This window comes from Athene noctua, chromosome 2 (genome assembly GCF_965140245.1).
Source record: "Athene noctua chromosome 2, bAthNoc1.hap1.1, whole genome shotgun sequence".
NCBI lineage: Eukaryota > Metazoa > Chordata > Aves > Strigiformes > Strigidae > Athene > Athene noctua.
The window spans coordinates 152947322-152970814 of NC_134038.1; the positions used below are offsets into that span (position 1 = coordinate 152947322).

General features: G+C 48.0%; 1 protein-coding gene across 1 annotated transcript; it reads left to right on the forward strand.

The window, feature by feature from the left end:
• Positions 1-9950: 9950 nt before the first annotated feature.
• On the forward strand, positions 9951-19368 carry CLEC3B (C-type lectin domain family 3 member B). The gene is made up of 3 exons (XM_074900697.1): positions 9951-10211; positions 15985-16083; positions 17431-19368. Exons 1-3 carry the CDS (start codon positions 10103-10105, stop codon positions 17829-17831), a joined length of 609 nt encoding a protein of 202 aa, XP_074756798.1. The 5' UTR covers positions 9951-10102; the 3' UTR covers positions 17832-19368.
• Positions 19369-23493: the final 4125 nt, after the last annotated feature.

Below are 23493 nucleotides of genomic sequence, written 5' to 3' on the forward strand. Positions count from 1 at the left end.
GCTGCTGTGTTCTCAAGCATATATGGGATTGTCCTTGGTACAGCACAAGACAGGTTTTGGGCCTCTTGAAATTTTTTTTTTTTTTGTTCACCAGCCGGATGAGACCAGCACTTGGTGGAAGTCTTCGTTCAAATCATTGTTATTTTCTTTGAATAAAATGTGGTTAGATTTTACTGTAAATACATTATGATCCCAAGTTTCCAATTCATGTTTTAAACCAAGATTTCTCTGCTCACTAGAGCTCTGCTTATCCCTTTTGCCAACAGGTACAATAGTAACCTAGCCGAAACCTCTCATGGTGCCTAAGGTAGAAGGGAAAATAATTTAAGTTTTAAGAGTTTAGTAATTCAGCTGGAAAAGCATAGTGGCTGTCAGTAATGATCTGTTACAGAGAAAGACAGAAGACGGCAGATAAGGTATGCAATCAAGTTGTATCACCAGGTCTTCAAAGCAGTGGATTCCCTCCCTACATCAGTCGGCTGACCCAGCAAAGAGTAACAGCTGTTTACTTGGCAGGATAGGAAGAGAAAACAGATGGAAGAAGTCAGAGGAAAAATCTGATTTTCAATAAGTTGGTATTTCAGCTGCAAGTGTTTGAAGGATCATTTTGAACAAACATTATGGCAAATATTACTACAATAATCCAGGAATCATTTAGCTCTTACTTAAGCAGCATTTTCTGAATTCCCTGTTTTAATTTCCTAATATCAGATTAAGAACATTCTCTTAACTGGAACATGTCTGGTGGGGAGAAGGGAAGGTTTTTGCTGAAGAAGAGCTGTAGATGTAGGACAAAACATACTATGGCTCAAACTAGTAACCATGATCACATTAAAATATATGGTGTACATAAGGTTTCCAAATCTCTTCAGCCCTTTTCCTAGAGCTCACAATCATTCAAGGTGACTGCATGCCACTGTGTATTTCAGATATGTGTAGCCACTACTATAACAAGCAGGCAGGTTTAAAAAAAAAAAAAAGAAGAAATTGTCCCACAAAATTTGCCCAAGATGTCTATTTTGAAGAGGTGGGACTTTTTTCAGTACCTTAAGTAATGGGTTAGGTAGGTTATGATAGTGCTACATAGTAATACAGCCAAGAAGTGACAGTGATTATACGTATCATCTTAATCACTCCAGTAGTGTTACTCTGTGTGAGGGAAAGACTAAGCTGACATTGGGTATACAGTATCTGTGATCCATTCCTTGCCACTCAAAGCTACTTGTAAGAATGTAGAAAGAAAGAAAACTGAAGGGAGAAAAACCATTTACAGTATCTTAGACTTGTCACAGACAGTTTTTCTTTGGTCATGTGTTCTTTAATGTTTCAGAAAATGGTTAATGTAAATGAGGATTGCAAGTCTTAAACCACAGTCATTCTCTGAATAGCTGTTGCCTAGTTTATTACAGATTTGTGGTTGGATACCAAAAGGCTGCCCAGAGTTACTTCCAGGGTGAATTTTGTAACATGGTAATAATAGTGTATTTCTGCACAGCCTTCCAGCTGAAGGATCTCCAAGCGTTTTGCAAGTTACATCATTTAAGATGCTTCTTGCCTGTTCTCCAGATGCTTTTAATTTTAAATTGATTTTTGGGGGGGTGGGAGGACAGAAACCTCACTGTGTTTTCAAGCATGTTAACTGACACCTCTGCGGAGGTGAATATGTGTGTGTTCCTTCTCCACTTCTTACTAAGGATGGCAAATATTTAGCCCATCGGAGATCTAGGCTATGTGCTCAAGACATTTAAAAAACAAACTCTTGGTACCTGGGCATCTCTGTCTGCTGCCAGCACAGGGAAACCTGTGGAGCAGCCGTGTATACAAAAATGGCTACCTCAGTCACAAAACACTTGGTACCAAGCACTTCCTGAGAGCGTCACTGTAAATTAACATGATGCAGGTCTCTGCAGTGCCTCCTCTAACCACGTGTGTCCTCTCCCCCAGGTCTTCTGTAGCTGTGTAAGCAGGCACAGAATGAAATGAAGGTCTTCAAGGGGTCCCATTCGTTCCGCATTCACTACCTCCCATCTGTTGGCATGGCAAAGCATGGGGTGGAGTGTGACCCCAGCTCAGACTGGGGCTGCTTCTACCCCTGAGATATAAATAATGAGTCCAGCCAAAAGTATTACACAGCTGCTAGTTGGTCTCAGCTGCTCCTGGAGGCTTGCTGCTACCAGCTCATGTCCCAGATGGATAAACAAAGCTCTGACAGGGGTAAAAGAGCCTACAGCTCTCCCAGCTGATGCAACATCTGCCAAGAAATCTTTGAGATGGTGGTTCTCAGGCATACTAAGCGCTATGCTGCCCATTTCTATTTTCTTAGCTCTCTTTAACTCCTCCTTTCCATCCCAAACAAAAATAGCAGTTAGATTTTTTAGTAGAGACTTTAACTGAGACTGCTCCTGTTCCCATCTGGGCTGGTGGAAAGTTCCATGTGTTGCTGTGCAGATATTGCCACGTTTTCATTGACTCAAGTCCAGTAGAGCTAAGAGGAAACATCTGCAGAGTGGGATAGCTGTGTTTGTCCCAGAAATTAATTGCTTCTGCTGGGAGTGTCAAGAGGCTGAAAGCTGTTCTACTAGACATGAGGAGTCTAGCAGCTCCTGATAGGCTTCTATTTGTGTTGCCTAAATTTAAAAAGCACTCGGCTGCAATTTACTCCTTTTTTTTTTTTTTTCCCCCCCCCCATGTATCTCAGCTTAAAGGTCTAAAGGTTTGACAGGGACAGCCCCCTTGAAGCAGGAGAGGGCTAGGCTGTAGGTCAGTGGGCCTGACTCATTTGGTTCTCGTGTTCCTCCAGATCTGTGTTTACGCTCAGGGTGATGCACAGCAGATTTACCAAGCCCAGGAATCCCATAAGCCAACACTTTGATAGCAGTCCAACATTGTAATTGTGTAGTTTGGGGAGGAGAGGGGAGCTCGTTCTGCCTAGGGGTGGGCATGGAGGCAGTGGGGAGGAGAGGGGCTGTGCCACCCACAGTCAGGCCTTATGAAAACTTGACTCAGCACAGCCTGTTGTAAAGAGAAGTTCATGTGAGCCAGAGCTTATGGCTCCTGTGAGACTGGCATATGCAAGTCTCTCTTCAAGGGGCTCAACACCTTGATTTGATGTAGATAATAAGGAACTTCTGCTTTTTCTCTATAAACAGGAATTAACTGGGATTTTCTACCTTCTGCTAGGGCTGCTTCCAGCTTTTCTTTTAATCTTCAGCAGATGCCACTGCCCTCCTCAGCAGCGGGATGTTCTCCAGCCTTGCTGTGGCACTGGTTTACTTTGCCTGTAGTAAGCAGCCACTGAGACCTAGAGGAGGAAGAAGTGGCTGTGACTGGTGAGACCCAAGTGCTTTCAATCCTTACCCAAGCCTTGTTCCCTCCTATTCCTTTAACGCACTTGAGCAAAGTGCAAGAGCAGGTCTGCAGGCTGGGACTGAAGCTCCTCAGCCATCATCCTCCATGCTGTTCTTCCCTGCTCCCCAACCCCTTGTACATTCCTGCCAGAGTGAGGCAGAGGCAGAACACGGGAGCTCCTGTGAGCTGTGCCACACAGAGGCAGGTGTCACCTGCCTGGTCACTGCTGTCAGGGAGGCAGCTGCCAGGGGCTGGTTTGGGGCTGAAATGTCTGGTCGCTCAGTCCTTTTGCTTTGGTGAAGTCCCAGGCTCACAGTGAGAGTGCTCGGCCACAGCAGGGCACTTTGCTACCCCTCTCCCCGCAGAGACTGCACTGCCTTGCTTTTCCCTTGGATCAGCTGCATTTCAAGCTATTAAGTAACAAAGACTTTTTTGCTGTTCCTGCAAAACAACATCAGGATCTCAAACATGCACCTGTTAATGACTCCCTGGTGATGGTTTCCAACCTCAGTTTCATCAACTGGAACACTCTTTAATAAGGTTGTGGTTATCTTACGGGCTCTGTGAACATCTTTGTTGTTACCCTGTTCTCAAGATAAGGGTAAGAGAGCAGCACAGGACACGTGAGTTTTCACATCACACCATTTCCAGATCAAATCTGATGTCCCTGATTTAGACTTGAGAATATCATAGTTACTCCAGCCCCTTAGCTCATACCTTTGGAGGGGAAAAAAGGAAATGAAATCTCAGCTGCTTTCTGATATACAGCAGCCCTCCTGCACCCTGCTGGCATGGCAGGGACTTGCAACCAGGCAAGCTGTGCTCGGGTGTTGGAGGTGCTCAGAGCCACCAGCATGCAGGCTCTCCCAGAGGAGCACTCTCACTACATGTTCTCACTGTGTTTTGGCAATTGGTAAGCCTTGTTACTTCCAGGGTTGGAAACCTATGGGTTGAAAAGTCACGACTTATGTCCTACCTCTCTTCTTTACCTCCAGAGAGAGACCAGCTTTAATCTGATGAGGCTTTACCTGCTGTCTGATCATGCAAACCTTTCTCTAAATTCAAAAAATTAAGGAACTAATGAGGCTGACACTGAAATTCTCTTAAAATCTAATTCAACATCCACCACCGTATGAAATCAAACCATCGCTCAAAGGTGAGTGACATACAACAAGATCATAAGCTGGCAGAACTGCCATCTGCCAGTCCTAAAATACTGACTAATTTCAACAGTGACTTCACTTGTGCTGATGCTGAGACATGCAGTTTCATGCAGCCTGCTTAGCGAACCTACACAATTAGGAATTTCTCCAGAGTTTTGGTGTTAGACACTTGACTATAGTTTTCTTTGGGGTGTGACAGGCAGAAAAGCAAAGCGGTGAAGACAGCCAGATTTACCCTAGCCCACAGGAGCTGCGTGCTCCAAAAGAAGGGAGGGTGAGACCTTTGGTGCAGCTCCTTTTGGAAACGAGGATTTTGAGCAGCTGATAGCACTTGAACTCAGGTTCTCCATGTTCGGGTCTGGTTTAAGGCCTGAGGATCTCCTTTAGCACAGATCCTTCTGTCCTGTGTGACCCTTGATGATCATGGGGTAGGGATGTGAGCTGTGCTTGCTATGGGATGTGGTGGGAAGGCTCCCTCCGGAGGCTCAGAGCCAATTTCCTAAGGCTGGTGCTGGGAATAACGTTTTGGCAAAGTGCTGACTCCTTGGTTTTCCTCATCATTGTCCTTATGAAAACCGCCCTTTCCTGAACTATTACCGCATTTCTTCTCGATTGGTCTCAAAAACAATGATCCACAGATTTGTCTCTTTAACCTGTTCTGATGTTGTTTATGCTGATGGAAATCAGGAATGATGCCAGCACGAGTTTGGGCAGCAGCTAATTAATGTCAGAGATTTTCTTCTGTTAGCCCCACTTTCTTTCTGTTAGCCCCACTTCCTCGCAGCGCAGTTTTTACTGTCCACTGCTGTTTTTCTCCTTTTGAGGTTATTCTGGTGTTGCTTAGACACGGATCCTCCCCCTGCAGAGTGGATTTGGCCAAGGCAGCAGAGGTATGAAACTCAGTATGCTGCCCCAGCCATGGCTTGAGCCACCAAGTTGCACGGGCCCACATGTAAAGGTGCTTTTGGGTCTCTCCTTTGCTTTCCTGCTGTCAGTGCCAGCGGGGGAGGCAGGAGCCAGTCAAAGGGAAGCATCATTCAGCATTGTGGTAGCCTGTCTTTGAACTGGTAACTTAGCCTTGAAAAGCCAGGTCTGGTAATTGCTGATTTTGATAATAACCATGTGAATACTGTTATCTAGTCCACCCTTCCACTTTCCAGCCATTGTGCAGCGGTGCTGCCTCATTTCTTGGCTTGGCAATACCTGCTCATTTCCTAGGACCTGAATCAAAATAGCCTCTGATCTTGCTGCCCATTTCCTCGCCTAGCTGGGCACGAAATCACAGGTCTGCATCACTGCCAGGAGCATCCATCTTCCTTTCGTGAGCTTGTTCCAGCCACTGTTTTGCTAACTGAAAGCCTTCCAAATTCAGCATTGCAGCCTATTTACTGGGTTTCCCAAAGCCACGTAAACTTTTCTGACTGCTTCCCTGCAGCCCTGGGACAGTTTCCATAAGTATAGGTTCTTCTGCACTCTCTTTTCGTCTTGAACCGGTTTCCTTACAAGCTAGCAGGATCTACTCTCTCTCTGACCAGGAGACTGGGATTGAAGCCAGGGAGTAAAATGCTTTTACTGGGAAGTAAAATCCATAATTGCATAGATTTAAAAAATCATAGACCAAAACCTCGTTTCTTGGCATAATCATAGTCTTTCTACTTCTCATTAACCCTTCCATGAATTAACTGTTGTGCCCTTTCCCCCAGTGCCTGCTCCCTTTCTCTCCGATGGGCTGTGTGTGCCTAACAAGCCTCCCAGCTGTTTCTCCTCAGCTCTGACCTTCGCTGCTTTTCTTTCAGCCCCAAAGGGGCAGGGTTTGTGGGGCCAAAACCTCACCACTGTCTTCCAGTTCTGTTAGTTCATCTAATAAAAAGGATTACCTCTACCCACCTCCCACGCCTCCCTTACATAAGAAGTGTGAATCATCAGGATCTCAAAACCATGATGCCTGCCCAAAGATCCAACTTACAAAGGACCGCTGGTAGCCCTGTTATTTGACTGGAACTGCAACCTCGGGCTTCAGCAGGAGCCCAGGCAGGGGATGCGCTGGGTATGGGCAAGGGCCTTTCAGGTTTTAGTGGCCGTTGCTCATAGCATCCCCCTTCTGGACCCACTGCAGCAACACTTCAGCTTGCTCATGTCAGGTCAGTTCATGGGGGTTTATGAGCTCTTATAATGTCAAGTTTTGGGGTTTTTTTCAGTCTGCATAGGACAGAACTGGGGCAAAGCCCCCTGTGAATAGGTGTTACAGCCAGAGACAAGTTTTTTGAATCTACTTATTTTCATTTTTCTCTTTTTAAAGAAATACAGTGGTGGCATCCAGCACAGGACCTGCTGGCTGGTGCAGACAGATGCACCCTTCATTACAGACCTGTCCTTCAGGGGCTAATGGAAAGTCACCCTGCCCTTCTCCTTTCAGCTGGGGAGTCAGACAAATGCAATGCTCCAGCGGGTCCCAGCCACCCAGAAACCTGTTGTTAGGGATTGCTGTCAGACTCCACACCAGAGCCATCTGTTTCATGCACAGCAAAGAGAGCATTTCATTTTTTCCCCAGCGTGGAAAGACATGAATCAAAGCAACGGCAGGCGAGCAAATCTGGAGCCAAGGAAAACTGGGAGGTGCTGAATTGCCACAAGTACTTTGGATAGGTAAATGCTACTCAAGTGTCAAGAGAAGGGAAAGTGTATGTGTATGTAGGTGTCTGGCATCTCTTGGTTTCCATACGATTTTGGGATAGTCCAGACAGGAGAACGGTAAATCCCCAAAATACATGTTCTCTGGCTTAAATTTGAGTGGGGAGGGGGGGGTGTGGTAAAGGAGAGTGAAAATCAAACCCATTCCTCCTTGGATTCAAAAGCTTGAACTGCAAAGGAGCTCTGTTCAGGTAGGACATAAGGGCAGTGTTTTCCTTAGTCAGCAAAAGCAGGGTGAGGCAGGGTTCCACAGTTGTGGCCAAACTAAATCAACGGCAGCTCTTTTTCCGACCTCACCCCTGTTTATCTCAGACCTTTTATGTTCCTATGACTCCAGTGGTTCACATCGTGCTGGGTGGCATCTTAACATTAAATCTTTTCTCAAAAATTAAGTCAAGGGCCAATGTCTGGAGCACTTTGTTCTCCAAAATGCCCGTCCCTCGTCTTTTCTCTGTACATGAATTTTCTTCACTTACTCAGATTGTTCCTGCTCCTCCTGCAGGAAAAGCTCACTTGCTTGTGCTGTAGCTGCTGAACAACCCAGCAACCAAAAAATCAGGTGGTGGTCTTGGTTTAGGCTGCAGGGCTGCTCAGCACAGCACAGATGCTCCAAGAAGTCTGGCTGGGACTCTGCAGAGGGGTCTCAGGAAGAATCAATTTTTGTTAAATGTGCTCCCTCATCCTGAGTGCAGCTCATCCTGGTTGTCTGTTACAGTTCTGGGGGTATTTAGAAGCCTGACTGTTCCCAAAACTGAGTGAAACCCCAAATTTCTAAGTTTTTTTAGCCACCTAACCACCAGGGAAGGCCCCTGCCATGTACATAGCCTGACTCTGGGGCTGGGCATGTGAAGCATCAACCAGCTTTTCAGAGCCACCATGCCTCGTGAAGCAGCTCACCGCTTCAGATTATTGACCCTGGCACATGCCAGATTTCCTAAGTGCAAAGTGCACCTGTAGATTTTGACTCAAAACGTGTGAGCACTGCCAGAGGAGGAAGGGAAGCAGTCCAGCGCCAGGCAGTTGCAATGCACTTGGTGTGGAGAGGGAGCAGCCTTCCTCTTAGTGGGACATCTGCGTAGCAGATCAAACATCTTCCCAGCTTTCTTAATCCATGCTTTTGCCCAGGCCTGCCGAAACACTGTCCTGTTTCAGATCACTTTCAGGGAAAAAGGTGTAGAGGCTCAGATCTCCCTTCTGGCTTGACCGGTGGGGTGAGACAGAGCCAAAACACCTCCAGCTCCCAGCCAGGGCAATGGAAAGGGATAGAGCGCGACACAATGAGCAGCCCTCCAGTTTGGTTAAAACCTCTGGAGCTGTTGTTTGGTTTCCTATCCTACAGAACTGAAAGCAGTTTTGGAAAATGAAAAGCATGTGAAGCCTCGGCATGGTCTGGTGGTGGGGATGCCTTTGTCGCCTAAGGAGTCTTGCTCCCCTGGGAGGTGCCACCCAGGTGCCTCTGAGGTCCCAGTGTGATGCTGCTGCCAGGCAGCCCCACAGCACTGACCTCCCTGTCCTTGCAAAATTGCCATAGGAGTAGGGTGCAGTATGACCAGCGCAGCTGTCCTCACCCCTGAGAATGGAAATCACCGTGAGGAGAACGATTTATGCTGGAATTGCCCCAGAACCAGCAATTTGAGCCTAGGGTCAGGAGCCACCCTCTGTCTCCAGCCATCGGTGTAAGGAAAAGGGAGGCAAACTCCAGGTTGGCTCCTGCTGCCCCTCAGTCCCAGGCAGGTCCCACAGCCAAAGGGGGGTGCCACCAAGCCTACCTGCATGGGCACAGACTGAAGCCTTATCCTGCAACCTAAATTTGGGAGCTGGACAAGAGCAAAGGCACAGCCACACACACTGCGGGGCTGCTGTGCACATCACCCCCCTTTTGGAGGAGGAGTGTCCCAAAAATAGAGGTCCAAACCTATTGCATGGGAAGCTGCCTTCAACTGTGGCTGTCTAAGGGCAAACAAGAGATCACTGCCAGGGCAGAGGGGAGAAAGCAGCTGGCTCTCATGGGATGGCTCTGCCCACAGCAGGCAGGGCTGCCCGCAACTGCCTCCCATCCCCACAGTGATCAGGGAAATGGGTGACCCCCACAGCAAGGGTCATCCTCCAGAGGGGACCCTGTTCAGAGCTGGGAAGAGGCAGGCATGAGGCATCAGCCTCATCTCTCATGGAGAATCCCACCAAGGCCATGGCGGGACTGTTTTTTTGAGGTGTAAGAGTTGTCCTACACTTTGAGCAAGGACTACGCTAGAAAAAAAAAAAAAGCCCTCTGCTCACCCCTCCCAAGCTGCATTCAGTCTGGGGGGTCACAGCAGTCCCTTGCAGTGGGGATAAACCAGAAATCTCCATGCAGGGCCTTGCATCATTCTATGTCGGGGACTGGGGTGCTCAGTGTCCCCACGGGCTCCCTCCACCTCTGTTGGTGCTCACAGCAGCCCTTGCAGGCAGCCCTGCCGAGGGGTTGCCTGGGCAGGCTGGCCCCTCTCTATTCCCTCAGCTACCCAAATGCAGTTTCATACCTCATGTCCTTGCCATCGCTGACACATGAGATCAAACTTGTGGCATTTTGCTAAAAGCCGTAGGAAATCATTCCAGCTACACTCACAGCCTTTCCTTATGTTTAGTTTAGCAGACTTTCAGTACATTCATTCCCATCTTTTTTTTTTTTTTTTTTCCAAACAAAAACAAGCAGTCTGCTAAGAAATGCAAACCCGCTGGGATGTTTTCAGCCTTGGCCAGAGCCGCCTGAGCCCCCCCCGGGGCCGGGAGGCTGCCTCTGGCCGGGGCTCAGCGGGCGGCTTTCTGGGACAGCCATTTCTGATTCCAAGCCGGTGTTAAGCCAGCTGTCTGAGGGCAGAGCGGAGTCACTCCACCTCTGCTCGGCACCGAACGGCAGCAGCATGGTGCTCCGGGGAGCCTGCATCCTTCTCCTTTGCCTTCTCTCCCTCACCCAGGTCTCCAGCCAGCAAAACGCCAAAGTCCGACAAAAACCAGTGGCTGCCAAGAAAGGTAAGGAGCAGTGGCACCTTCCCTGCAAAGAAACTTCGAGGGGTCTGGGGGGGATGCAATTAGCCCAGTCGTTTGGGCATTGAACAGTGTTTTAATGAAATTTCTAACAAAAGCATTAAAAACCTAATAACTTGTATTTTTTGCCCCCCTATGGGAATATTTCTGTAGCCCTTCTGTAAAATGGTGAGGAGACTGAAATATTTTTGGTGGGTTGCTATTCTGAATAAATTTGATGGGACAGCTTGGTCTGAATTTCAGAGGGCAACGCATTTTCCATGTTATCTCTAAGGTTTGCCCCAAACTTTTCCTCTACTAAAATCTCTGTTTCTATGACCTCCATCCCTTCTCATTCACTTTTCAGAAGCAAGTGGTAGATGACAGACTGCTGTTGTAGATTTGGAGACGTGTAGGTAGATAATATGTATTCCATTAAATATCAACATGGACCTTTATTTTAAAACACCTTGCCCTGGGTGTATATGAAGCCAATGAACGAGCTCTGACTAGTCAGGTTTACCAGAGGGCAATGCACACAAAAAGGTGCCTAAATTTTTTTTTTTTTTCCTTAGTGCTCTTTTTTTTTCCCTTCTCCTTTTTTGCTACCGTCCCATCCTTTCTCCCTCTGATTCAATGCACATTAATTGCAGGAGAAGGCAGGTAAGGAAGCGGCTTGTGTTGCAGCCCGGTGGCGTGTGAGCCTGCCTGTCTGATGTGTCCGACTGCAGTCGTGTGGGCTTGGACCGCTTCTGGCAGGCGCTTTCCTGGTTGGAACGAAGCAGGGAGTGAGGAAGAAGCATCCCAGGAATTCACTTGGCCAAGCTGCTCTCTATGCTCACCCGGTGGCTATTTTCATCAGATCCCACCCTTGAGAAGTTTTTCCTTTTTCTCGCATTAGATCTTTCTATGAAATCATGGCATAGCTGCTTATTCCACATCTCTAGTCTGTGGCTATTTTCTAGAGCAAAAGATACCCCCTTAGGCTTGTATAGGGTACATATGTGCATTTCACTCACTGGAGGCACCCACAGAGAGAGATACATTTCTTAGAGAAAACTTACTTTTCTCTCTGCATCACTTCAACTGCTAGTTGTAACCGATTGGTTTCAAGAAGGTAGGAGAAAAATCACCTTTGTGATAGAAAAATTGGGCTCTGATTTAAAAACTTTTGAGGGGGGTGTCCTGAAAATCAAGCCACCTGGAACAGCTGGTGCCAGTTTTTGCTGAGAGTTTGAGAGTTTCTTCTCAAAGGAGAGGTCAAGTTTTCTGTGGGGAAAAAGAAAAAAACCAACAACTTGGCATTTTTTGGCCAGCCACATCCAACCCCATGGCAGGTCAACTGCCCTGCCTTTACTGCAAACTTCCAGCATGTCTTACTTAAACTTTTTCTGATTTTTATCAACATCAGGGGCGTAGAAAGAGGGAGGAAAGTGCTAAAAATCCCCTGCGGGGCTCCTCTTCGCTCCCAGCCCCTCACCACATGCAAGCCTGCCCACCCCCCACAGGGGCCAGGGCTCTGAGCGAGCGCAGGATGGACCCATCCCCATCCCAGGCCCCCAGCGCCTCTGTCCCGGCTCACCCCCTGCCCTTTGCTGGGGAGGGTCGGGCAGGGTGAAGCCGCTGGAGGGTTGGGGTGTTTGGCTAGATTTATTTATTTTAAATCTGTGCAGCCAAACCACAGATGTTAGATAAGAAAACGATGATTTGAGCCAAGCTTTTTCTATTTTTTTTACTTTTACTTTGTTTCTTGTTTTGTTTTCTTTTTTCTTCTGTTTTGTAATTATTGCCTACATTTGGATCTGCTTCCCAACAAAAACGGTGCTGTTTCAACATGAAAAAAGCCAAACCATAGCATTTAGAAAATGCTGAGACAGCACATTTGCTTTGCCTGCTGTTGTTTTTTCCCCCCGCCTCAAATTGCTCCCCAGTGATATTTCCAGATGCAGCGGTTCAGCAAACTGTCCTTGAACCCTGATGTCTTGGGGAGCAGGCGCGATTTGCCCTCCTCTGGTGGCCCCGGGGGTCTTGCTGAGAAGGGTGCCCCGGGGAGGTGGGTGATGACACCACTGCCTGGGGTCGATGGCACCCTCCGGCTTGGGGGTACAGGCTGGGTACCCACCACCCTGGGGAGGGGGCCCTCCCCTTGGTCACAGCTGAAGCGGGGTGCTGGGGGCACAGGAGGGAACATCTTTGCGTAGCTCTCACATATATTTTTAAGGTAATTTGAGATGGAAATTTGAGTCCAGATGCTTAAATCAGTGGATGGGGACTGATTTGGGCTCCACTCCTGATGTTGCCCAAAACTGCAGTGTAATCTTGTAGTCTGGGTGCTCTTCCCTGAAAATGTCTGTGAACATTTACACTGATATAAACCAGTTGTTGTGGTTTATGCTCAGAGGGCAACTGAGCACCATGGAGCTGTTCATTCTCCCTTTCTCCCCCAGTGCTGAGTAGGGGAAAATAAAGCAAAAGGCTCAGGAATCAAGGTAAGGGCAGGGAGAGGTGACGCACCTGTTATGGTCATGGGCAAAAGACAGACTCATTAGGGGAGGAAAAAAATAACATAAATTTAATACAGTCACTAACAACAACAACACTTAACAGACAGAGTAGGACCATAAGAAGCATTACCACGTCTTAAAAACACCTTCCCCCCACCCCTCCCTTCTTCCCGGGCTCAACTTTGCTCCCAATATCTCTACCTGCTCCCCTCCAGCAGCACAGGGGGCAGGGAATGGGGGGTGCAGTCAGTCCTGCCACTTCTTCCACCTCGGGGAGGGGGGAACTCCTGGCATTCCTCCCCTGTTCCAGCGCCGTCCCCCTCTCACAGGAGACAGTCCTCCACAAGCCAGCTCTGACATGAGTCTCTCCCACGGGCTGCAGTGTTTCCTGGGCTGCTCCAGCGTGGGTCACCCCACTACGTTGCAATCTTCCCAGAGCTGACCTACAACAGCGGGTGCTTCTTTTCTCCTCAGAGTCCCGGCCTCCTTCGGTTGCAGCCACCTGATCTGGTGTGAGGTTCTCCACAGGCTGCAGGTTGTCATCCGCGCCACCGTAGACATCCATGTGTGGCGGGGGGCAGCCCTGCCCTCTCACCATCGGATACAGGGGTGCTCTGCTCTGGCACACTTTCCCCCCTTCCTCCTCCTTCCTTCTACTGACCTCGATGTTTGCATAGGTGTCCTCGTCAAAACTCTTCCTCACAACTCCAACTCCTCCTCCCAGATTCCCCTTCTTAAATATGTTATCACAGAGGTGCAGTCACTATTGCTAATTAGCCTGGCCTTGGTGCAGAGGCAGGTTCAACTTGGAGCCAGGGAAGCTTTGAGAAGCTTCTCACAGGGGGCCACCTCTGTAGACCCCTCCCCTGCTACCAAAACCACCACCACTCACTCAAACCCAGGACGCTATTGCAGGTGTGTTTGGTCCCCTCCTCTGGCCCAGGGAACAGACTGCAATATGCGACCCAACTTTTCCAGCTGGGACATTTGTGGAAATGCCTGGTGTCAGACATTGCAAACCAGAGGGATGCTTGCCCCCCTGGGGGAGAGAAGCTTGTTCAGATGGAAACAAACCAGATGATGACTGCCCAGACAAAGCTAAGCAACCCAGATATAGATCCAGATTTCATATAGGGATAGTTCAGTAATGAAAATTAAGTACAGAGGGATTTGTTTGTTATTCAGCATATAATTAGAACAAGGGAAAATGCGTGAGAGCTCCCATTTGCAGCATCAAATACATTACTGGCCAGGCTTTCAAACCAGCAGACTATTGCAAACCACATCCTTCTGTGAGTCTCCTTTTCATCTCACCTATGCCCGCGCTTAATCCTGCTGCTCGCAGTTAGCTGCGCAAGGACCCACTCCAGCTCCCACAGGCAGCATTGGCAACCCTTACGCTGGCTTCAATCGCAGCAGACCCAAGTTGTAAAAGCCTTGGTCACAGGCTTCAGGAGCTGAGCCTTGAGGAAATGACAGCACAGTGACAAAAACCTCTGGTAATAAAATAGAAAACTCGATGTCTGTTGATGTAGCTGTGGTACCTGCTTTGTAGCTGAAGTGCAGATTAACCGCTCCCAGTTCTCATCACGACATCCTGGTGAATCTGCTACTGTAAGAATATCTTGTGGCCCAGGATTTGGAAATGAGGTGGTGAAAAAGGACAGGGCACGTAGGTAGTTATCAAGGAGACATGTCACCTTGCATGGCAGGGACCCTCTAGATGGGAACCCAGCAGCAAACCCGGCTGAAGCAACGTGAGGCGCTGCCCCAGCCAGACTCATTGGCAGTGTCCTGCTATGGCTCTCGGGTGTTACTTAAACCTAAGTGACATTTGTTCTGCTGCAAGACAGACTTGCATGGAAAAAAACCCCAGCATTAATTAGCTGTTTCCCACAAAGTATTTTTATCAAAGGCAGCAAAATAATAACTAGTGCCTCAGTGTTAAGTGAACCCATTAAAATTAATTGAGCAATGAGTAAAAGAGCTTAATGCCCTCCTCCTGATGTAACTGGTTTTTCATATTCATGGTAATCTTTGGGCTAGTGGTTTTGGTCTGCATCCAACCTGCTTCCTGACTTGCCTGGCTTGGTGCCTTGGCTTCCCATCTCATTGACCTTCAAGGACGTCCATCCTACTGCATTCATGGGCAAATTGTCCCCTTTCCTCTCACCCCACATGGACTACCAGATGCTTGCAAGGTAAAGCAGTTGGAGCAGCAGAGATCACGTTATCAATACAAATGCCTCGATGTTCGATCTCCCACCACCTCCAAGGCATAATGGTCCTGTTGCTCCTAGACAGGAGAAATCCAAGTACCAATTAATAGCTGGTTGGAGCTGTTGCGGAAGCAATGCACCTAGCAAGACATAGGCTTTAGTAGCAGGCTGCAACCAACTCCCTGGCCGAGGAGGTGTCTTCTCATGGCAGGAGAGCAGCTCTGGCCAATTTTTGGGTACCTGCACCAGGGGTGCTGATGGCAGAGGCAGCTGTGAGGGCCTGAGGGATGGCATGGTTGGTGGCCTGAGGGATGGGGTGGCTGGTGGTGCAGGGACAGATCTGGTGGAAGTACTGCAGCCCTTACAGCCCTTCCTGTTGAGCATCAGCCTGGTGAGCGAAGTGCTTTCTTGCCAACACACCCATAAGAGCAGACTAATGTGGGGACACAGCAAGGAGCGCATAGAGAGAAGATCATGTGTTAGGGGGTTTAAGGGAAGTCAGGAGGGTGTGCTGTGAATAGAGAGAGGGAGGGCATGTTTTTGAGGATGAAAAAAACCATCCTATTCATCAGTAGCTTTAAGTTCCCCACACAACACTCATGTGTGGTAGGACTCATGTTCAGGAGAGGCAGCATCAGATACTGCCCTCCTGTATTTTGAGAACTTGACCCCAGTGCAGCACCACCCCAGGCGAGTGCCCTACACTGGGGCTCCAGAGACAAGCCTGCACCTTGTGATGCTCATGGATGCGACACCCCCCCAACACCAGCACTGTAGAGGCAGCTCAAGGGGAGACCCACCACCCCACAAAGCCCCACGAGGAGAGAAGCCCCAAAACCCAAAATGGTAAAACAGAGTTGGTGGTGGAAGCAGGCTAGCAAGCAAATGCTCACTCTGATGGATGTGCAAGGGGATGGACAGTGACTTTGCAAATCCCTTTTGTTTGTCTTTCTCTAAAGGCAGAGAAATGGGGAGTTCTGATGATAGGAACAGCTTCAGCTGCCTCCTTGGGGGACACAGCCCATGTTTATGCTCCTCCCTTGTTTTTTCCCACAGATGGTGTGAGCCTGAAAATGATTGAAGACTTAAAGGCCATGATTGACAACATCTCTCAGGAGGTTGCTCTACTGAAGGAAAAGCAAGCACTCCAGACAGGTAAATGACTCGCTGAAGAAGGCATGGCTTTTGCTTTGAGAGAGGAGCTGCTTATAAAGCAGCTACAAATGCTCCACACATTTTGACAAGAGATGCCCAAGTGCCTTGTGACAAGGAGTCCATCATGGGGAGAGGGGTTGGGGATCAAAGCAAAATGTGGTCTTGCTGCAATTCTTCCGGGCAGCTGAAGCTCCTCAGGCAGTTAATGACATGAGTTGTGTAGCGTATGGCCTCCCTCTTTATGTGCTAGAGCTTCCCATTTGTAAAGCTATGGATATTTCTATGACACTAAGCCAGACGTTCATTTTCCTTTATGAGTTAGAGGGATGGGTAATGGATTGGTCTGCACTTCAGTCAAATGTAGCTTACTCTTTTGTCTGAAATCCAATAAAATGGTGAACCTGGTCTCTTATACATATCATGATATTGCACAGGGAACCTCATGGAGGTCAGTCCCACCATGCTTCATTGAACACATACAGAGGACAGTCCCAAAATGTTCATCTTCCAGCCATGTCCCACAGTTATTCTGTGCAAACTCCACCAACATATGTAAGAGAGGGATTTTCAGAACACAAAATAGAAATTAGATGAAAAAGCAAGTTAAGGAGAATTTTTTCCTTAAAAGAAAAGGAACACAAGCAAAATCAAGGCTTTAGATCCAAGCTCACGTTCATTGGTTTGGATATTAATGCATGGCTCTGATTAGTTATTGTTTGGCTAGAGTACCCTGCAGTCTCAGGGTTTAGATCTTAAAAAAAAAAAAAAATAAATTGCTATTCTTAACAATAAAATTAGAGGCAAGTAGAAATTTCCTCTGAAGACCTCAAGCTGTGCAAGCACAACACTTCTGATCAAAGCCTATTAAAAAAGACATTTTTCTCATGCTTGCATAATTAAGATGATTGAATTGAAATTGCAGACTTTTCCCAAAACACTCCAACACCACGGCAGCATCTACAACCAACCCTGCCTCTAAAAAACTTTCAGAGAAACCGTAGCAGCAGCTGGGGAAGAGCAAGGCCAGGGGAAGGGGCAGAAGGACCACACAGAGGTAATCTGACAGCAACAGAGACCAAGAGGGTGGCAGAGGTACCCCGAGATACATTTTTCCCTATGGTTTGAAGACAGGGAGGGCATGTCCCCACAGCCGTGCCCTGCGTAGGAGGGAGAGGGCCCCTGGGACTCCCCTGCTGCTGAGGATGGCCCTGCGGATTGCCGCGCAGCCTAAGAAATGAAGCTCATAGTTCAGCCGCTGTGTTTGCTGCTGCTGCCTCTTCCTGGGTGATGTTTTTAAAATTAATTCCCTTTCTGTCTTTTTGTTCTGTTTGTGTGGCAACCTCTCAGTTTGCCTGAAAGGCACCAAAATTCACCTAAAATGCTTTCTTGCATTTTCGGAGACCAAGACGTACCACGAGGCCAGCGAAAACTGCATCTCGCAGGGCGGCACGCTCAGCACCCCCCAGAGCGGGGAGGAGAACGATGCTCTCTACGACTACATGCGCAAGAGCATCGGCTCTGAAGCGGAGATCTGGCTGGGCCTCAACGACATGGCGGCGGAGGGCAAGTGGGTCGACATGACGGGCGGTCCTGTCCGCTACAAGAACTGGGAGACTGAAATCACCACCCAGCCTGACGGTGGCAAGCTGGAAAACTGCGCAGCTTTGTCAGGGGCTGCGATCGGCAAGTGGTTCGACAAGAGGTGCAAAGACCAGCTGCCCTACGTCTGCCAATTCATGATCGTGTAGCGGCGGGGCCTTCCCCCACCCGCCCACAACCTGGGTCTTCCCCCTTGGCAGCAGGATTATAAAGCTATAGGTATGTGTACGTGTCCATGTACGTATGCACGCACACGCACACATGTTCAAGTAGAGTCACTCTTTGCAACGAGAATCGTCACAGCTCAGTGTCGGATTAGAGACCATTAGAGCATTTCAATTTGGCCACATCCAGCCCCATTAGCAGCTGCATCGTTCTTACTAAGGCATGATTTATAGATAATTTTTTTTACACAGGGAATTTATGAGGATGGCCTGGTTGTTTTGGCAAAGAACTGCTGCAGCAGTCCAGCCTGGCAAACAGCTGCCTTGGCTGCCCAGGGCCTTTCCCATCTTGTTGAGCTTTGTTGGGACACCAGCATAGCTAGCTCCTGCTTTCTTCCCCTGTTTTGCTCCCCCACGAGCCCTGGCAGCGATCTGTGGGAGCTCCTTGTTCTTCACAGTGCCCTGATTCCGTCTCCTAGGGATCAAGGTTCGGTCTTGACAAGCAGAGGGAGTTACTCCTGCTTTGCATTGAGAGATACAATCGGGCTTGCTGGCCGAGTACCAGCAGCTCAACGGGTTGTCCGACTAGTCCAGTGATGTGTATGAATGAATTAACAAGTAACAGGCATGGGTTGACTTACTGAGAAGGCGGGTGTCCTTTCCAGAAGCATTCCTCGCTTTGTTGGTCATTTTCTCATCAGCCAGAAGCCAGTTTCACTGATTTCAGTGGGAGAGTGAGACCCACTTCCAGATCTTTTAGAAAAAAAAAAAAAAAAATCCCATCAGAAGCTTTATTTATGCTCCAGCATCACAGGGGAAGCAGGGATGACTTGCAGCATAGTCAGTCAAATATATTCCTGGAAATAGAAGATGAAAATATTACATAAATAACACAAAGTAATGCTAGGATGGAATATGCTGCCATGTAAAAAACAACTGTGTATCAAAAATGAACCCCAGAACAACTCACTTCAGCAGCTTCAGGAAACATCTGACCTGTTTAAAGGATTGAAACCCAGCTGATAGTACAGTCTTTGTTGATCCAGGCACAGTCCTCAGCAAACATAAATTTGCTGAGTACTGTTTGTGCCTATTAAGTCATGCCCAGCTGAAGGTCTGGCCTCAGTAATTCTTGGCTGAAAAAAAGGTTAAAGAAAAAAAAAAAATTGTAATAAACAGCAATGATGGGAAAGAAGTGCAGGCTGTTGGCTGAAAGGTATCAGCCGTTCTTTTGTTGTCCGGTGCTTGGTTTGGGTCACATCCCCTGCGCTGTCAGGTTGGGCATGTCAAGAACTGATGCACATGGGGAGCCCATGGAAGAGGTATTTCAATTTGCTGCCTTGTTTAAAAACAGCATGATGGTGGGTATTCCAAGATGTCTAGTGGGAGTCAGGCTGGAGGGATTGAAACACAGACACACACAAATGCAGGGTGCACGCTTCCGAGGCTGTCACTATTGCCAAACTCTCTGCTGTTCAAACGACTATAAAATAAAAAATATATATATAGCTTGCTGAAGGAATGAAGCGTCAATGTGATTCGAGGGCTCTCTTCTTGCATTTCTCTTTAGATCAGCTCCAGGTATCTGTCAGAAGGTCAGAGATATCAAAGGCAGAGGGGAAAAGCAGAAAGCAAGAGCCTCTTGCCCTGTGATATGGTTTATAGGATCCCCCCCTCCCGTTATCATCCCAGTCACATGCTCTAAGTAGGATATAGGCAGGGAATCCTTTTATAGGAAAATAAGATTTCCTTCCTTCCCTCCCCTTGGTGTGGGAAATTTTACTCTGAAATACCAACCCAGAAGAAAGGTCCTTCCGTCACCCCCGTTTGGCAGCGGTAGCAGTGCCGGGGGAGGTGGCACCTTGGGTCCCAATGTGGAGCCAGCACTTTCCAGACTGCCTCCTACCTCCTCTGCAACGAGCAGAGCTGTAGCAGCACTGAGCATCCTTCTCCTTCCCCCACTGAGGTGGTGATGACTTCTCCCTCCTCCTCCTCCTCCTTCTCCTCAGCATCCCGTGAAGGAGAGAAGACCATACATGAGAAGACAGTGCTCCACACCAGTCTGGGAGGTTTCAACTGCTGCAGAACTGCACGTGAAATTATGTGTCTTGCACAAGAGGACAGCCCTTCACAGAGCTTTACTTTGGAACCCTGATCCTGAAGGTTGCTAAGGCTCTTTGCTGTAGGTCATGGTTACGCCCTACAAGCCAGCTTGTCTCAATATAAACCCTCTAGTTCTCTTGGCAGATGATCCCTTCATGTTTTTAGATACACATGAATGCAAAGCAGCAAAGCTGGAAGCGTTGCTGGCTTTGATCCTGACTGGCCATAAACCACAAGGTCTTAAAACACGAATGTGTGGTCAGAGAAATAAACAGAGGGCTTTTATGAGAGCCCAGGAACTAAAGACGGGTGATGTGAAAGCCATGGACCCTGGTTATGCTGAGCTTTGGGGAAGATGTGGGTGCTGTAGCCAGACCATCTCTGCGTGGAGTGCAAATCTGAAAAACAGCCATGGAGATGGATGCCAAAGGATATTCCCAGAGAGGACATTAAAGAGTCAATCTGTCAAAATCTAGAGAATAATAAGTTGCTCTCGGCAGATTTCTTGCTTGTAGCTCGCTTGCTCTCTATATTCACATAGCTACACCCCTGCCAGCACCATTTTTCATAGCTGTTTTTCTCTTCTGAAGCTGGGAGGAGCACAGGGAAGGGTGGCTTTGCTCCTGCTGTAGTTGTTGGACCAAGGAGGCAAAAATTGACCTTGCAGTTTCAGAGCTGCATTTGTGAATTTAATATTATTCTATGTGCTACATCTTATTGTACCTTATGAACTACAATTTTTCTTTTAAAAGCCAAAGAAAAAGAAATTCTAGAAGAATCCTCATCCTTGCTTACCACAGCAGTCTCGTTTGTTTGTTTGCGGCCAACCTCATGTTTTGCACTCCCATTGAATGCCAGGGTGGAGGGGTTGATCGGCTGGCTGCCTCTATTCCAGGGGGGCCTGATGGGAACTGCCTAGAGCAGATGTGGTCCAGCTGCTGGGGGCTGGGACAAGCATAATTTTTTTGATCTTCCATTAAATCTTTTTGGCACTCAAGCCAGAGAGGAACATCTGCTGTCCACAAACTGTGGTCTCAACCAAAGGCATGCAGACTAATGGAAAGAAACCTCAGCTCTTCCCCAAGAGAAAGAAATGTGAAAAGTGCTCATGTCTGAACCAACATATTGTGATGCCTGCAATCTCAAATGAACCTCATGTTATTAAAATAGAAGATGTTGTGTAAGATCTTGTGCCAGTGATGCCGCTTCTCAGCTGGCTGTGGCTCTGTAACACAGCAGAAGAAAGATGAAGCATGAAATTTGCATATATTTCTATGAACAAAAGAAGTTACTGGGTGAACACAAAGAAGACATTACCCCAGCACTATGCCATCCACAGCTATGTTAATCTGCTTGACCCCAGTTCACCAGTGTCCTGAAGTACAGGCAAAGGACCAAATGGTTAAAAGTGAAATGGTTAACCATAGAACGGGTAATGCTTTTCTGAAGTATCCCTTTGAGCAAGGGCCAGAACAGCCACACTGTTAACACACATCAGTGGCCTGAGCACCCAGGTTGCTTTTGGCTTCTGTCAATAAAAGGGCCAGGTAGGCAAAGGTGGGTAAGAATTTGCGACTCACAAGCCAAAAGCTTGTTTTGAGCCTTGAACACTTTTGTGGGACTTGGTCCTTAGCAGTCCTGGGTGAATTCAGATCAAGAGAGTTTGGTGACATGGGAAAAGGATCCAAGCAAAGAGAAGGCGAAGATTCACATTGAGAACAAGCAACCCAACCGCACATCTCTCCTCCTTGTGCCTGTCCACTCAGTCTGGGGGTTACTCAGATCAGAGGCTCTCCCCAGATCAGGTGTACCCTCTCCCCATCAATCTTTAGCATGGAACAGCTCCCAAACAACTCTGCTCCTGTCTGCCACAAGGGGAAGGCACTTTCCACCTCTGGCTGTGGGATGAGACCATTGGTAGGATGCACTTCAAAAGGGAAGGAGCACCTCCACCCCTGCACCACTGAGCCTTGTTATTCCTATAGGCTCTACTGTTTGGTCCCACTGCTACATAGGCACTAAACACCACTTTGGTACCCATCTCTCCTTTTGCAAATAAAATAAAAAAACTAAATTAATTTACATTTCTCCAGCTCAGAAGCCATCACAGCCAGGGAAGAAACACAGATCTGTGAGGATCAGCAAACAAAGGTAAGCCAAATGACCACTGGGAGCATAAGTATAAAATAGTTGGGGGTCACTACACTGATAAAAATAATCTCCTTGGGGGTAGAAGATAAAGCAGAGCATGAGAGAATATCAGACTGTGGTGTGCAAAGCAAAAAAAGAATCCTTTATCCCCATGTCTCTAGTATAGAAGTACCTGGAGGGAGCCCAAAGGTAATAGCTGGGGACTGTTGCAAATACAGCTAAAAAGAAAATCACAAATATCTTAGCTGTGACTCGCACCCAGCAGCCTCACCGCTCTGTCCTGCTCTATGCAAACATGTCAGTGGCTGCATCACCTCCTTGCAACCTCCCTCACAGACACTTGGTGCTAGAGGCTTGGGCCATCGGTACTGGCAGTGACCATAAGGCTCCCAGTGCGTGCAGCCTGGGTGCTCGCTAACCAGCACCATGCCCTCAGCATCCAGCCTCACCCCAGGAAGGAAACAAAAACCCACAGATGGCTGCACTGCCAAGAGGTGAGGCCAACTTCTAATCGCAGAAAATATTTGCTTTTGCTTCAACCCTGTTAGAAAACTAACCCTGAGCTCGTTGAAGAGAACAAAACACACAGGCCGCTTGCCAGCCTCGCAGGCTGGCAACGAAGAACACGTCTCAAGGAGCTATGTTTAAAAAACACTGTTTGGGAAGCACTACATCTTATAAAAGAAAATGCAAGAGGGGAAATAAAACCTACACCACCTACTGCTTTGCAGAAATGCCCTGGGGCCAGCTTAGTTTCCCACTGCAGTAACAGGAATGCTTCTTATTTCTGTCACACACATCAACAGGAATCCCAAAAACAAGGTCTCTGGTGTTCAATACTGTATCTTGTTTCTGTGTTTCTCAGGACTAATGAGGTCGTATCTGGAGTGCCAGGTCCAGTTCTGGGCTCCCCAGTACAGGGGGAACATGGACTTACTGAAGTGAGTGCAGTGAAGGGCCACAAAGACGATAAAGGGATTGGGGCAGCTGTTATGTAAGGAGAGAGTAAGAGCTGAGACTGCTCAGCCTGGAGAAAAGAAGCCTCAGGGGGTCGTATCCATGTGGCAAATGTCTGATGGGGGCAAGTGGAGAAGACAGAGCCATACGCATGAACTGAAATACAGGAAATTCTGCTTAAACAGAAGCAAACCCTTCTTCTCTGTGAGGGTGGTCAGACCCTGGCACAGGTTGCCCAGAGAGGCTATAGACTGTCCACCCTTGGAGATACTCAAAACCTGACTGGACACAGCCCTGGACAACCCATTCCAGGGGACCTTGCTCTGAGCAGAAGGTGGAACCAGGTGATCTCTGGAGGTCCCTGCCAACCTCAGCTAGTCTGTGCAGACACAGACACTGAGATCCTACCTACACAACTGGTTCCTCTTCTACAGTC

Coding starts and splice junctions, on each gene's coding strand:
- CLEC3B (XM_074900697.1), top strand. CDS start 10,103: ATGGTGCTCCGGGGAGCCTGCATCCTTCTCCTTTGCCTTCTCTCCCTC. Junction 10,212..15,984: donor ACCAGTGGCTGCCAAGAAAG/GTAAGGAGCAGT, acceptor TTTTTCCCACAG/ATGGTGTGAGCCTGAAAATG. Junction 16,084..17,430: donor AAAGCAAGCACTCCAGACAG/GTAAATGACTCG, acceptor GCAACCTCTCAG/TTTGCCTGAAAGGCACCAAA.